The following is a 14,100-nucleotide window of genomic DNA, read 5'->3' as shown; positions in this document are numbered from 1 at the left end:
CTTTTTGTTTTGAGTAGATGAAATTGTTTCTTTGACAGTTTCATTTTTAAAATTATCTTAAGTGGGAAGTTGTATCTTGAAACTGTTCTAGTACTTGAGAGTAGGATTAAGACCATTTTTCATGGAGCTCAGTTGTCTTAAGAAGAATGGCTCAGGTGTCAACATTAAGTAGGTCTTTGTCGATACAGCTGTTTCAGCAAATCAAGGCAATGTCACACCATTTCCTCTTCCCTTCATCAGCTCCTCTTGGCTCCAACTCTGTCTAGACAGTTGTGAGAAATAGTCTATTTTAGTAGCTGTCTCCACACATTTTACTCATCTCTAAAGACTTTGAATGTCTAGGGAGTAGTTTTAAGTACTTCCTTTGCTTATTTTTATGCTCTTACTTTGGTGAGACTTGAAGAAGACTGATGCCAGGTGTTTGATGCTTCAGGGAAGTTCTATTTCATTTCATTCTGGTTGAAATCTGGTTAAGTGACACTATCTTCACTTTGTATCTTGGGAAAATGATTCAGTCAGGTGGGTGATTTGACTCTTACATCCTTAAAAAGTGTTGTGTGAAATTTCTTACAGGACAAAACAGTTTTGATTTTGCACTTCCTTTTGCAATTTTCCATGTGACAGAAAACAGGAAAGAATTAGACCTTGAATCATATTTCCTTTTAAGAATTTGGGGAGGCTGGGCCTCCGGTAGGGGGCCTGTGAACCAAGGTAGGAGACAGACATAGGGTTATTTTGTCTGAGGCCAGCCCATGCGAAAGTCATGAAACCCCATCTGAAAAAAAATAATTACAACCAAAAGAGATGGATGCAGACTATTTGCCCAGTAAGTGAAAGGTCCTGAGTTCAAACACGAGTACTTCAAAACAACAATAAGAAAAAGAAAATGAATAATATAATTTGCTACAGATTTTGTAATTTGCTTCATCTCCTTTGGTCTTCATTAAGTATGTTTGAATTGCTATTTTGGAAATTTATTCCCTTTACTAAAGTAGAAATCTTTAGTTATGGTATCCTTTATACAAAGATATTCAGTTTTTTCCATTGTAATGTGCTTTGCTGTAACTGGCTTCTGTACTTCAATAAGTTTCCTGAAACAAACCTAACAAGACCTTGGTTTAATATTCATTCCATGGTTATAATTCTAGACATACAAAATGATTTACTGCTGCATCTGAAAGAAGCTTTAATTAATCAAGCACACTATATAATGGCATAAATTTAAATCATTGATAAGTAGTGAAGATTTCATAATCTTATATATCCCCTACCAGTGTACCATCATATGATCAATCTGGCACTGTTATTCAGAAGATTGAGCCTAGACTAATGACTCATGCCTATAATCCTATCTACACAACAAATTGAGATCTGAGGAAAAGCTGAGAGTCTTATCTCCAATTAACTACCAAAAAGCCAGAACTGAAGCTGTGGTACAAGTGGTAGAGTACTAAGCTTGAGCAAAAATGCAAAGAGATAACCTCCAGACCCTGAGTTCAAGTCCTCAGGACTTGCACAAAAAGTAAATGTAGTATCAAGGAGATTATACATTTCTCATTTTTTATTTAAATATGAGCCTATGTAAACAGTCTTAATTTACATAATATAGTTTTGTTGCATTGTTTTCTTTACTTGCTGTTCTGCCCTACATACTTTCTAAAGCTTTGAGAAAATGTCTACTTTAGTGTCTTCAATTATTGCTATTTATATTATGAATGTTTGTTTCTAATATCCATAATGTAGTTTTTCCAAGTCTTTTTGAAAAAGGACATTAACACATTGTTCTTCAATTTCTAATACTAAGTATTTAATACTCATTTTGTTTTTTAAGTGTTTTACATAAATTATGACACCACTAGAGAAAATATTTTGAAATCATGAAGTTTTAATCATAAATTATTAGTATTCAAATCATATAAAGAATATTTACAACTCAAACACAAAAACAAAATGCAAATGTTTTCCCCCATTGTAATAATTAGTATACATCTAGGATTTTCCTAGCAAAGCAGTGCAATATCCAAAAGCTATGTGCATATGGCCATATAGGATAAGGCTAATTGAAAAGAACTCCAAGATATGGAAACAGAAAACAATAAACCTTGGGATGGATGTGGAAACATTCAAGCTCACACCTTGCTGTGGGCCTGTAAAATGGTGAGATTTTGTAGTATTCAAAATCTATTTTTAAATTTTGACTATTTTTAGACATACTGCTTCACCATCTACCCTTTAATTGAACATATCAAAGTAATATTTTCTGAATATAATTTTAACTTAGAATTTTCAAGATGAAGAACAACCATTTAGAGGCTGCCTAAAAATATTTTAACACTTTTGCCTTTAGTTTTAACTTTCTTTGATAATACCATGAGATCATATGTACATAGAAAATACTTTGTACATGTTCTGTAAGTTCCCTGTCTTTCTAAATAAAAAAATTATGGACTCTGTATATAAACTGTGTAACATGGATGTTTTACAATTGACTTGAATTGAAAACTAGTTATTTCAAAAAATGTTGCTCATAAAATGTTACTTATATTCCATTATTTGAGACAGAATGATTACTTTCTTTATAAATAATGTATTGGCAACATTTTACTCATAAATTTCTATATAAAAATAATGGAAATATTTCCCATTTATCTTATAAGAGGCCAGATTCAAACCCATTTATACTACTAACAAATTCCTGGAAAGTCTTCTATTGTGGTATAGATAATGAAAGATAATGTAAAAAATTAAAATGTGGTTATTCTCAAAGAAGAAGATGTTTTATATACAGTTATTATACCATATATGATATGATAAATTTCAAATCCCCATTTAGGAAAAATTTGGGATGAGAATATTAGAAATGTTGAAGTTAAAAAATATCAAAAATTCAGTCCTTGATTTTCTTATATGCTAGGATTACCGATTCTAGAATGTCCAGCCAATGGTAGTGAGAAGAAATGCACAATAAGAATGTATTGCTTGACCTCACTAAATGGTCATCTGAGAAAGTCCTACTTTCATACAATAAGTGTGATGTAGTAACAATGGACTTTTGTCACTAAGACATCTTAGTCTAGTAGATTTATTAGTCAACTGATCTAACATATAATCCTCACCAGATAAACAATGAGATCATAAAAGCTATCAAATGTATAACATATATTACTCAAATTTTATTATTTTAATTTTCACCTAAGTAACTTTTAGCTCTCATATTTTTTCCTCAATGTCTTCCTTTACATTCCCACTAAGCCCATTCTACCAGAATGTTAATACTCTAGCTATTAAAAGAAGAGGCACCAGGAGTGGTGGCTCACACCTGTAATCGTAGCTACTAAGGAGGCTGAGATCTGAGGATCAAGGTTCAAAGCCAGTCTGGGCACAAATGGACCTCATACTTTATCTCTAATTAATCTCTAGAAAATGGAAAGTAGGGCTTGGCTCAAGGGTAGGGTGGTAGCCTTGAGCTGAAGACCTCAGGAACAATGCCCAGGACAAGTTCAAGTCCCATGACCTACCAAACCAAACCAAAAAAACAAAAAAAAAAAAAGAGGCAAATTTATATTTTTATAAAAACAAGAACTTTGGAAAGTTTGATCAATACACTTGGTTATAAGATGAATGTCTATACGATGCAAAATATGTAGTTTGTTAGTAAGGACTTAGACATCTACTATAATGATATGGTGGTAACGTCGATTAATGAGAACACTGAAGAACCTATAATTTGTGTGGCATTCTCCCAACTGATTCTGTCTCCTCTCCTGAGAAACAGAAGTATGTTGTAAATGAGGCAAAAATTGCCTTTCCTTACCCAAGTTTTTCCATGCCTTTTAAACAATTTATTAATTGATTGTATTGGTGGAGATGTACAATATGTTCTAATCCTTGGTTTATTTATTTATTCATTGTCTTTCCTAGGGTGAACCTGGAGAAGCAGGAAATCCCGGGCCTCCTGGTGAAGCAGGTTCAGGCGTAAGTATTATCTTCCTGTCAATATGGAAGGGTAGTTGTTACAAAGAATTGCCTTGAGAGCATTTGAAGCTTGTGCTTACTACCTAGTTTTGAGTTTTATAGTCTCCTTTTCCCATCATTAAAATATTCACAAGTGCAAGTGCAGAATTTTGAGGTTTAATAACTGCATTTGTTCTGTATATCTTGATCACATGTAGTTCAAAAAAAAAAGATCACATTTGCCCCAAAACTATAAACATGAAAACATTAAAACTGTAAGGTGTTTACCATTTGCATTCTCATTGGTGGACTCACTATTTTTAGACTGAAAATATTTGCTGCATCAAATAAATATAGTCATAATTTCTGTCATAGATTGGCTTAAACGAGAGTTGAGTCTCCTATGCCCCTCCCAAACTCCTGGTAACGGCTTGGCCATATCCAGGGGCATTTTGATTGTCATATTTGGAGACACGGTGGTTATTGGCATTAAGTGTATTTACATTGGGATTATTGTAGGTATTTTATACTGCTCAACATAGGTTCTTACAGTAAAGAATTAGTTGGCATAGTGTGTGTTCATATTAAAAATTTGGACTCAAAGATTGACTTGTACAAAACCTAGAGTTCCAACCTCAGTCCCACCAAGGTGGGGAGGAAGTGGTGTGGGGAACGTAGGATGGAGCACCTTCAAAGTAAATTCTTTTCTTGCAGGGTCCCAAAGGAGAACGAGGAGAGAAGGGAGAAGCTGGCCCACCAGGTGCTGCTGGGCCTCCAGGTGCTAAGGGGCCACCAGGTGACGACGGTCCCAAGGGAAACCCGGTGAGTTGAGTCTCCAAATTTTCAGTGAAACTTTTTCTGAAAAGAGTAGACATTTAAGACTCCAGCACCTAGTCGCTGACATTGAATTTTTATCCTTTCCTATCTTCACAACCACTCTTAACTGGTTTCACTTTGAAGCAATGCTCCTTCCAATGAAAACCAGTAATGCTTACCCCGCTTTTTAATGCCTGCTTTTTCAAGACAGGTTAACGTTATGAAGAAAATCACCTTGCGCTTGTTTTTTTTCTCTCCACACCTCATTCTAGGGTCCAGTTGGTTTTCCTGGAGACCCTGGCCCTCCTGGAGAGCCTGGTCCTGCCGTGAGTATCCCATGGAAATGTAAAGGGATGGTCTCGGTGGTGGTTTCCCATTCTAGCTCCAGGTAATAGATAAAGAAAAAAATCCCTTCTCAGTGAAACACAGAAAGGCAAATGAAGCAAACAGAAATCATAACTATGAAAACATCCATATCATTGGAGGCTATTCGATGTAGAATAAATTACAGAATGAAAGTCTTTATTTTTCTTAGTTTCCCTCTCCTTTTTAACAGTACAAATAATTCTGAGGAGAGCTAGTGCTGTTTTAAAGTTGTGGGATCTCCCTTTTTGTCTCTTGTAATATAAACTCTTTCTCCAACTGCATCTTATCTGTTAGTGGTAAGAGGACAGACACAAATCACATCTTTCTTTTTTCCTTTCTTTGAGTCAAGAGTCTCATGTGCTTTCCATTTTGATTGGAAAATCAGTTTCACAAATCTGTATGGAGAATGAGAGGCACTACAATCCTGAAGAAATATAAAGGATAGTAATTTTATTTGTCCATCTGATAAAACTTTATCTCAAGAATGCACTTAGTCTAGGAGAGCTTCCCCCACCCCCCCCCAGCCCCCAGGGGGAAGAAAAGAATGAGAAATATCTGGGTTGATTTTTGATTGCCAATTTATTCTAGGGTCAAGATGGTGTTGGAGGTGACAAGGGAGAAGATGGAGATCCGGGGCAGCCGGTGAGCAACAACACTTATTTTTCCCATTTTCAACTAGTCTTGAGTTGTTTTTTATTTGTCTTTTTTTTTGCTGTTGCTGTCTTTTTAGGAAATAATCAGAAGCACTCAGCTTTTCAAAAGCAGAGTTCAATGTGTTTACGATTTTTCTAAGAGAATTGTCAAAAATGTTTGAATTTCTGTTGAAAACTCATCTCCCACAGAATGTGTAATTTGGACCTATCGTCTATTTAGGAAGAAAGTAGAGGAAGGCATTCACTTAAGTAGGAAACAAGTAGAACTCTATTCCTAACAAATCTGGACTGGATATTAGCAGGTCAAGATGTAGGTCAATCACTTCAGTATAAAAATGTCTGTGTTTTACAGGTAGAAATTTAGGGACAATATGTGCATGGTTTCACTAATTTTTATGTTGTTAGAATTATTGCCAGTTGTAAATTTCTGTTAATAGATGTATGTGCCAGATGCTAGTGGAGTAAAAATGAACACTTTATAAAAGGTCAGCTTTGGGGCGGGGAGTTTGGCCTAGTGGTTAAAGTGCTTGCCTAGCATGCATGAAGACCCGGGTTCGATTCCTCCGTACCACATATAGAAAAACGCCAGAAATGGTGTTGTCAGTAGTAGTTTGTGTTTTAGGAAAGATGGATGTGTTGAAATGAGGAAGAGTTCATTTTGGCTGAGAGGTTGAGAACTTAAGTGGGCCGTGTTTCAAAGAAGATTTCACTTTACATGTGTATTTTCTGTAGGGTCCTCCCGGTCCTTCTGGTGAGGCTGGTCCACCAGGTCCTCCTGGAAAAAGAGTAAGTCTCTTGAATCCTTCCTTTGAAACATCTGCTTCTTAGCCAATGTGTGTTGCCACATGTGTTACATATGTAAGCTGTAGGCAGCAAGTTGTGACATGCAGAATGATATCCTACAGTGTCTCCCAAAACATGTTAAAGCACTTCTGAAACTGAATGAACACACTGGAGCCATTTCATTATTACAGTAAGAAGTAGAAGGAATGCATGTCTTCAGCCTTTATCCCACCCTTTCTGTGTTCCCCCATCCAAACAGATAAGCTAAAGTACAAGAAAATGTAAGCCAAATGCCTACATTTGTCAGCAACATAAAGTGGATTGCAATTCTTGAAACTGTTGTAAAGTTTCAAATATACATGTTAACAAATAAAATCGTGTGCATGTTATAATCAACATTAAAACATTTTCTGCCTGTTTTCCAGGTATATAAGTTAAAGGAAAGCTTATTAGCAATAAATTTTTAGTAACATTTGCCAATGAAAATTCTATTGTTGAAGTTTACTTTATTTTAGTTTTATAATGATCACTGCTGAACTGGGCCAATGAATATATAAAATATTGTTAAGATGGTAATTAAATGTATCTTCATAATAAAGGAAGATAGTGTAAAATCTGTTAACAAGGTCAGTTATATATACAAAGTATATTCCTAGATGTAAATTTGTGTAACATATTACAAAGGAAACATATTACCCAGGAATACTATCGCTAAAGTGGGAGCACTTACATTGATAGAAATTGCATTTTCTTTTTTAACAGAAATAGACTTGCCAAACAACAGCAATTTAGGAACAACAGGGAAAGAAAGTAATTAAACTGAGAGTCACAGAGAGGAAATGTTTGGGAACATAAAAGTATGGTGTAATTCTAAAGTCCCACTGTCATTTGTTGGGTGAATGTGAGCATATAATCAAGTAGTGCAGAGTTGTGCCGAGTTAATTCTGTAAATGCAACTTAAATTCTGATCTATCCCATAAACGATTAGATTCAGTCTGCTTGCCACCTGCCATGTCTAATGTGGTAGTACATTTAAAAACACTTTATGAAAAGCACGTGCTGTTATACAAGAACTGTAATAACCAAATTAGAAATTTACAATTTGGCTAAATGTAAAATTGTAGGGACTAGAGGTGTGGTTCAAGTGGGCGAGTGCCAGCTGTGAACAAACAAGCTAAGCAAGAACACACAAAGTCCTAAATTTAAACTCCAGATTCAGAAGGAAAAAAAAGTCTTAATATTCATTTATACCTTTAGTTCACTGTAAAACTGAGTTTTCTATATTGTTTGTGGAAATTATCTTTATACCATCCTTACTTTCTTTCCATCAAAGATAACAGAGAAAGGAGGGCACAATAGTTTGCTTTAACATGTCATGTAAACCATGCCTAGAAATATGTTCAACATGGTATCACTGTTCTGTGAGTAAATCTTACAAATGAATAACAAGACTTCCTAATAGAGTATTGATCAGCATGCAGGAATGGCAGTGATATTAAGAAACCACATTTCAATGGTAATTGAACAAATAGAAAAATCAAATTGTTTGTAGAACATGTTCCTTAGGTCATGCATTTATTAACATTTCAGGTTAAATATATATTTCCTTAAGGATCTGGAAGACTCTGTTGCTTATATCAGTGAGCCATTTTCAACAATCAAGTTATCATAGTTCCTACTCTTCTGTCATTTTATGAAAAAAAAATCTCTAAAAGTAACTAAACTAATTTTAGCAGCACAGCCTATAAAAGTATAAATAATGGAATTTGAGTCTAGTTTCTATTACCAAATGATGTTCATGATAAAAATTAAAAGGGGGACCGGGAGTTTGGGACAGTGGTAGAGTGCTTGCCTAGCATGCACAAAGGCCCAGTTTGATTCCTTGGTACCATATACATAGAAAAAAGCCAGAAGTGGTGCTGAGGCTCAAGTGGGAGAACTCTAGCCTTGACAAAGCCCAAGGACAGTGCTCAGGCCCTGAGCTCAAGCCCAGGACTGGCAAAAAGAAAAATTAAAGTGTACGATATTAAATCCAAAAAATGAATCTTTAGCATATATAATGTATAACATATGCAAACATGATGTATAATATGTATAAAAAGAGGGACCTCACATATATTTCAAATACATGTACACTCACAGTTTGTGCACACATAGAATTGTTGTTGTAAATGTTCTAGTCTGTTTCCTGTGAACTCAAATTTCAAACTAGGACATTTGCTTTCAAGCCCCTGACAAACACCAACATTGGATAAGTAGGTAAGCATAAAATACCTTGTAGGACCAGGAGTTTGGCCTAGTGGTAGAATGGTTGTTTAACATTCACAAAGTCCTGGATTTGTCTCCTTTCAATCGTCCTGGATTTGACTCCTTGGTACCACATACATAGAAAAAGCCAGAAATGGTGCCGTGTCTCAAGTGGTAGAACACTACCATTGAGAAAGCTCAAGGACAGTGCCCAGCCCCTGAGTTCAAGCCCCGGGACTACAAAAAATACCCTGTATTGATAAAAAAAAAAAAAGAGTTTATAATTGACTTGGACATTCTACTAAATTTAGCTTCTTCTATCAATATTTTGAAAGCAATGTCATTCTCAATTCTCCAATTCTTTTTATTTTCCTCCTTCCTTTTCCACTGTTAAGCCAGCACAGCAGCATATACTCTAATCTACCTGTATTTCCCTTGGAGCAAGCATGGAATCTAAGTTAGGAGCCTGCTTGAACCACTTATTTTGAGTAATTTTGCACTTATGTCTTTGGACTTGGCTGTGGATAGTCAGAAGTTGAAATTTTGTATTCCTTTCTAGTCTATCCACATGATAGAATTCAGATTAGAAATTAGAATTTTAAGAAAGCCTTCTCACTGTCAAACTGGGTCATCTTCGTATATTTTATAATGTCTTATGTTTCTTACCACATTTTTAAAACTTTCTACACTTTAAATATTTTCTCTCTGTTTTTGCTTTTTCTTTCTTCCTTTTCTCCTCCTCCTCCTCCTCCTCCTCCTCCTCCTCCTCCTCCTCCTCCTCCTCCTCCTCCTTCTTTCTTTTTGTTGGTCATGTGGCTTGAATTCTGGGCCTGGATGCCTACCCTAAGCTCTTCAGCTCAAGGCTATGGCCCTAACCCTAATCTACAGCCACACTTCCAGTTTTCTAGTGATTAATTGGAGATAAGAGTCTCCTGGACATAAGAGCCTCCAGGACTTTAGTTCCGGGCTGGCTTTGAACCTTGATCCTCAAGATCTCAGCCTCCTCAGTAGCTAGGATTACAGGTGTGAGCCACAGCACCCAGCTCTTTATTTCTTTACTTTTTTTACTGTTTCTGCAATTTGAATTCAGTGCTGCCTGGGCACTATCCCTGATCTTTTGTATTCAAGGCCTATGCTACCACATGAGATATAGCTCTACTTCTAGCTTTTTGGTGTTTAACTGTGAATAAGCATCTCTTGGTAGTTTCTGCCCTATCTGGTTTTGAACTGTGATCCTCATATCTCAGTTCCCTGAGTGACTACAATATAGGCATGAAGTTACAAATACAAGCATGGGTTACAAATTTTATTTGTTTGTTATTTTCATGCACAGCATATTTCTGGAGTACAAGTAATATTTTCAGATGTTTTGGGGCATGAATAGAATAATGAATAATTGTATTGCATATTAAGCATAGTAGAAATATTAGATATTTATTTATCTTGGAAGCATTTGTCTTTAGATAAACATATTTATGTTTAGAAACATCTTCTCTGATAGTAACTAGAATGGAAAACAAAGAGAAGAAGGTGGGATGAGAGAGAGGTAGAGAGATCAGGAATATTGAGAGAATAAAGAAAGAGAGGAACAGCTGAAGGGAGAAAGGAGGAAGAAGTAGAAGAAAGGGAGAGGAATGAAGAGAAGGAGGAAGAGGAGGAGGAGAAGAAGGAGGAGGAGGATGGAGGAAGAGGAGGAGGAGGAGGAGGAGGAGGAGGAGGAGGAGGAGGAGGAGGAGAAGACAGAGACCACTTGTCTTATATAATTAGTATTAATCATTTATAAGATGGAACCGTCATGACCTTAATACCCTAAATCATCACATTTTTTTGATCCATTCATGGTAACTAGACTGTGCCTAGAAATCTAAAAGTAAACACATTAGGTAGTAAAAGAAAAACAATACAAAAGGTCTTTAGACATTCATACAGTGAGAACAAAGGTAGATACCTTAAGAGAGAATAAAAAAGTCTCAATAGCTATGTACATATGACCATATAAAATAATATTACTCAAATGAACTCCAAGAAATGGAAACAAGAGGGTTTTTTTTCCTTTGTTGCTGCTTTTGTTTTCTATACCTTTTGCCTTGTTTGTAAATATATCTGTCTGGGAGGCTAAGCGATGTACAAAGTGAGACAGTGGGTGAGTATTATGTTGAAAATGAACTATAAAATTGGGAAGGAGATGGGTGGGAAAAATGTGTGAGAGAGAGATAGTGGGAAGGAGTGAAACTACTCAAAAAGAGATGTAGTCATTACCTGACTCAAATAACTATAACCCCTCTATACATACCTTTACAGTAGCAATGTATAAATATATTTTAAATGGTTACAATGTCTACCTTTTCAAGACATATTTAACAATATAAGACACTAGGATTTGGCAAAAGTAATTTTCAACCCTCCTAGAGAAAGTGTTTCTACTTTAATCTTAGTTGAAATAAAAACCTACCATCAGGGTAAAATATATAAGGAATAAATCTTAAAATGAAAATATGAAAATATGAATACAGAAGTCATTTAATAAGGATTCTCTGCATGACAGCTTTTTGAAATGATGAACCTCTTTATTTTCATTACAGATTTATGGAATGCTATAGTTCTGTTGTGTCAAATTTATCTTAGGACTTCCCACTCAGATTGTTTTTCTCTTGGTGTGAAAGGTGTTTATTTTTTTCACCTGTTTTTAGTTAGTATATGGCTTGTTTTTTGAACACGAGATATTTGTAAATCTTACACTATAAAGTTTATATGTTTAAGTTCAAAACAACAGACACCTATTTCAATATTTTAAAGTATCATCTTTAATGAATAATAACCTATTCTTTTATGAAATTTTATTATTTCTATTTCCCAAATAGTAGACACAGTAATGGTTTTATTTACCTTGCATTTTAAAATATTTTTATGGCCAACATTTTACTACCAGAAAAATTCAAAATTTATATTTCAGTACAGAAATCATTTTACATGAATAGTACAGTACAGAGTTTATAAAGACCTTATTTTGTCTATTCCTGGGGCTTGACCTCAGAGCCTGGGCATTGTCCTGGAGCTTTTTCAAGTCTAGGGCTCTACCATTTGAATCACAGCACCATTTATGGCCTTTTCTGTCTATGTGGTACCAAGGAATTGAGCCCAGGGCTTCATGCATGCTAGGCAAGCTCTCTACCACAAGGCTACACACCCAGCCATAAAGAGTTTGTATGTGTCTATTTTGTCCAACATATTGGTACCACCTTTATGAATTTGTTCTTTATGGAATTTGTACTTTTATACTTTGGGATTAAGGCTCAATAAATTTTGGTACAGAAAATAAAGTAATTGCTAATGATGTCTTCATAAGTCTGCTAAAATAAAAAAAAGTTCAGAGAATTCTCCATCTTTGATGAGATTCTTGATACTCATTTCAAGCATGAATTTAAAAACAAATGTGAAAGTCTGCATTGTACTCACCAGTAGAATATAAGGGGAACACCTAAAATATGACACTTTCCTCAACTTTGTCTCACCAAGTGACATATTTTTATTCCTTTCATCCCCCAATCCCAATTTTAGTTAATGACTTTGAGAATAAGAAGATGGGGTACAAGAAGAAGTAGGGGGACAATTAAATGCCATTTATTTGAAATGGTTAATTTTCTAGTTAGTGTCTCAGAACTTAAGCTTATATGTTATATCTTAAGTGGAAAGAGTATTTTGTTGTTCAATATCCTTACTCTAATACTAGGATTAAAAAGTGGTAATTTTTCTATTAATTATATTTGTGAGCTACATAGTTCCACAGAAAAAGAATAGATATGTTGGCTATCATAATTGTAAATTCTATTTGCTTTAGCTCCAACATTATCCCTTAAGAATAAACATATAGATCTTCTTCTTTTTTGTAGGTTGTGGGGCTTGATCGCTGGGCCTGGGCACTATCCCTGAGCTCTTCAGCTCAAGGATAACACCATACCCTTGAAGCCACAGCCCCACTTCCAATTTTCTAGTGGTTAATTGGAGATAAGAGTCTCACAGTCTGTAGTGCTCTGGCTGGCTTTGAACTATGATCCTCAGATCTCATCCTCCTGAGTAGCGAGTATTACAGGTGTGAGCCACAGTGCTGGGCTTATAGATCTTCTTAGATAAGGGGCTACTCCTAAAACAAATACGTGATTGAAGTAAAATTTTATATATTCAGTTGGTTTCTAGTAGTTTCTAGTTTTACATAACAAATAATAGCTCAGTATTTATACTCATAGGAAGTATTTTAATTCATTAGTATGTTTTAAACTTTGTTTTGTGTTGGCTTACATTGACATTATATGATTATCTCTAATCTAATAAATTCTGTACTCTGTCTTTTTAGTATTCTAAGTGAAAGCTTGTACCTAAAAGTGGTTCTGAGAGCCAGGTGTTAGTAGCTTTTGTTTTTAATACAAGCTACTTAGGAGGCCAAGAATGGGAGGACTGTAGTTGAAGGCCAGCATGAACTATTTCCTTTTTTCAAGGCAGAAAGGCAGAAAAGTTTATGAGATATGAGACTTGCTTTACAACTCATAGGTGGGTTCAGAGTCATGTGCTGCCATCCAAAACTAAACAAGTGGTTGAAATTTAGAAGATCATAAATTCAGGCCAGAAAAGGCAGAGAAGTCCATGAGACTCTTTTCATAGAAAGTAATCTGTACATGAAGGAAGATGTCTGTGTTCCTGCCAACTGGAAACCTCAAATAGAGAGATGACACCTTAGGCAGTTGGCAGTCCTGTACATGTCTGGCATGAATCAATATCCTTTCCTTAAATTAACCATTAAAAATAATTTCAGGGGCTATCTCAGTGTTATGAGTCTAGCAAACATCAGGCTAGCAAACTTGAGGAACTGAATTCAAACCCAAGCTTCACCAAAAAGTAAACAATAGTGTGATATTGAACCTGGTAGGTTAGGTTTTGTTTATTTTATTCTCTTGAAGTAGTTCTGTGAAGGAGTGTCAGTTCAACAAACCTGAATACAACACATCACATACACAATGCAGGTTGATTAGTACCAACCCTGTGCTTTGCTACTTTTCTTTTTTTATCATGCATATCTTTCCTCTGTTATTTATTATCTTTAAGTAGTTGCACAAGGAAGGTGCCATATAACAAAGCAGCTTATGAATGCAGTGCTTCTTGATGAGTGTCAATGGCTTCATCATTTCATCTCCCTTTGACTCTCCTTTTCTCTTACTTTTCTTAATTTTGTAGTAGATACAATGACTTCCCCATTGCACTTTTCCTTCCCTTCCTCTCCCTCATTCAT

At 35.4% G+C, this 14,100-nt stretch overlaps 1 protein-coding gene across 2 annotated transcripts in view; it reads left to right on the top strand.

Moving 5' to 3' along the window:
- The window catches only part of Col11a1 (collagen type XI alpha 1 chain), a 179,037-nt gene that overhangs the window by 137,503 nt on the left and 27,434 nt on the right, over window positions 1–14,100 (top strand). For both annotated transcript variants that reach the window (XM_090333682.1, XM_090333683.1), the window contains 5 exons: window positions 3,922–3,975; window positions 4,669–4,776; window positions 5,043–5,096; window positions 5,725–5,778; window positions 6,522–6,575. In XM_090333682.1, coding sequence (XP_090189808.1) covers window positions 3,922–3,975; window positions 4,669–4,776; window positions 5,043–5,096; window positions 5,725–5,778; window positions 6,522–6,575 — 324 coding nt within the window. The remainder of the gene's footprint in view (window positions 1–3,921; window positions 3,976–4,668; window positions 4,777–5,042; window positions 5,097–5,724; window positions 5,779–6,521; window positions 6,576–14,100) is intronic.

This window comes from Megascapheus bottae, chromosome 6 (assembly GCF_031878675.1).
Source record: "Megascapheus bottae isolate mThoBot1 chromosome 6, mThoBot2.hap1, whole genome shotgun sequence".
In the NCBI taxonomy this organism is placed as follows: Eukaryota; Metazoa; Chordata; class Mammalia; order Rodentia; family Geomyidae; genus Megascapheus; species Megascapheus bottae.
This window is presented reverse-complemented; position numbering and strand designations above follow the sequence as displayed.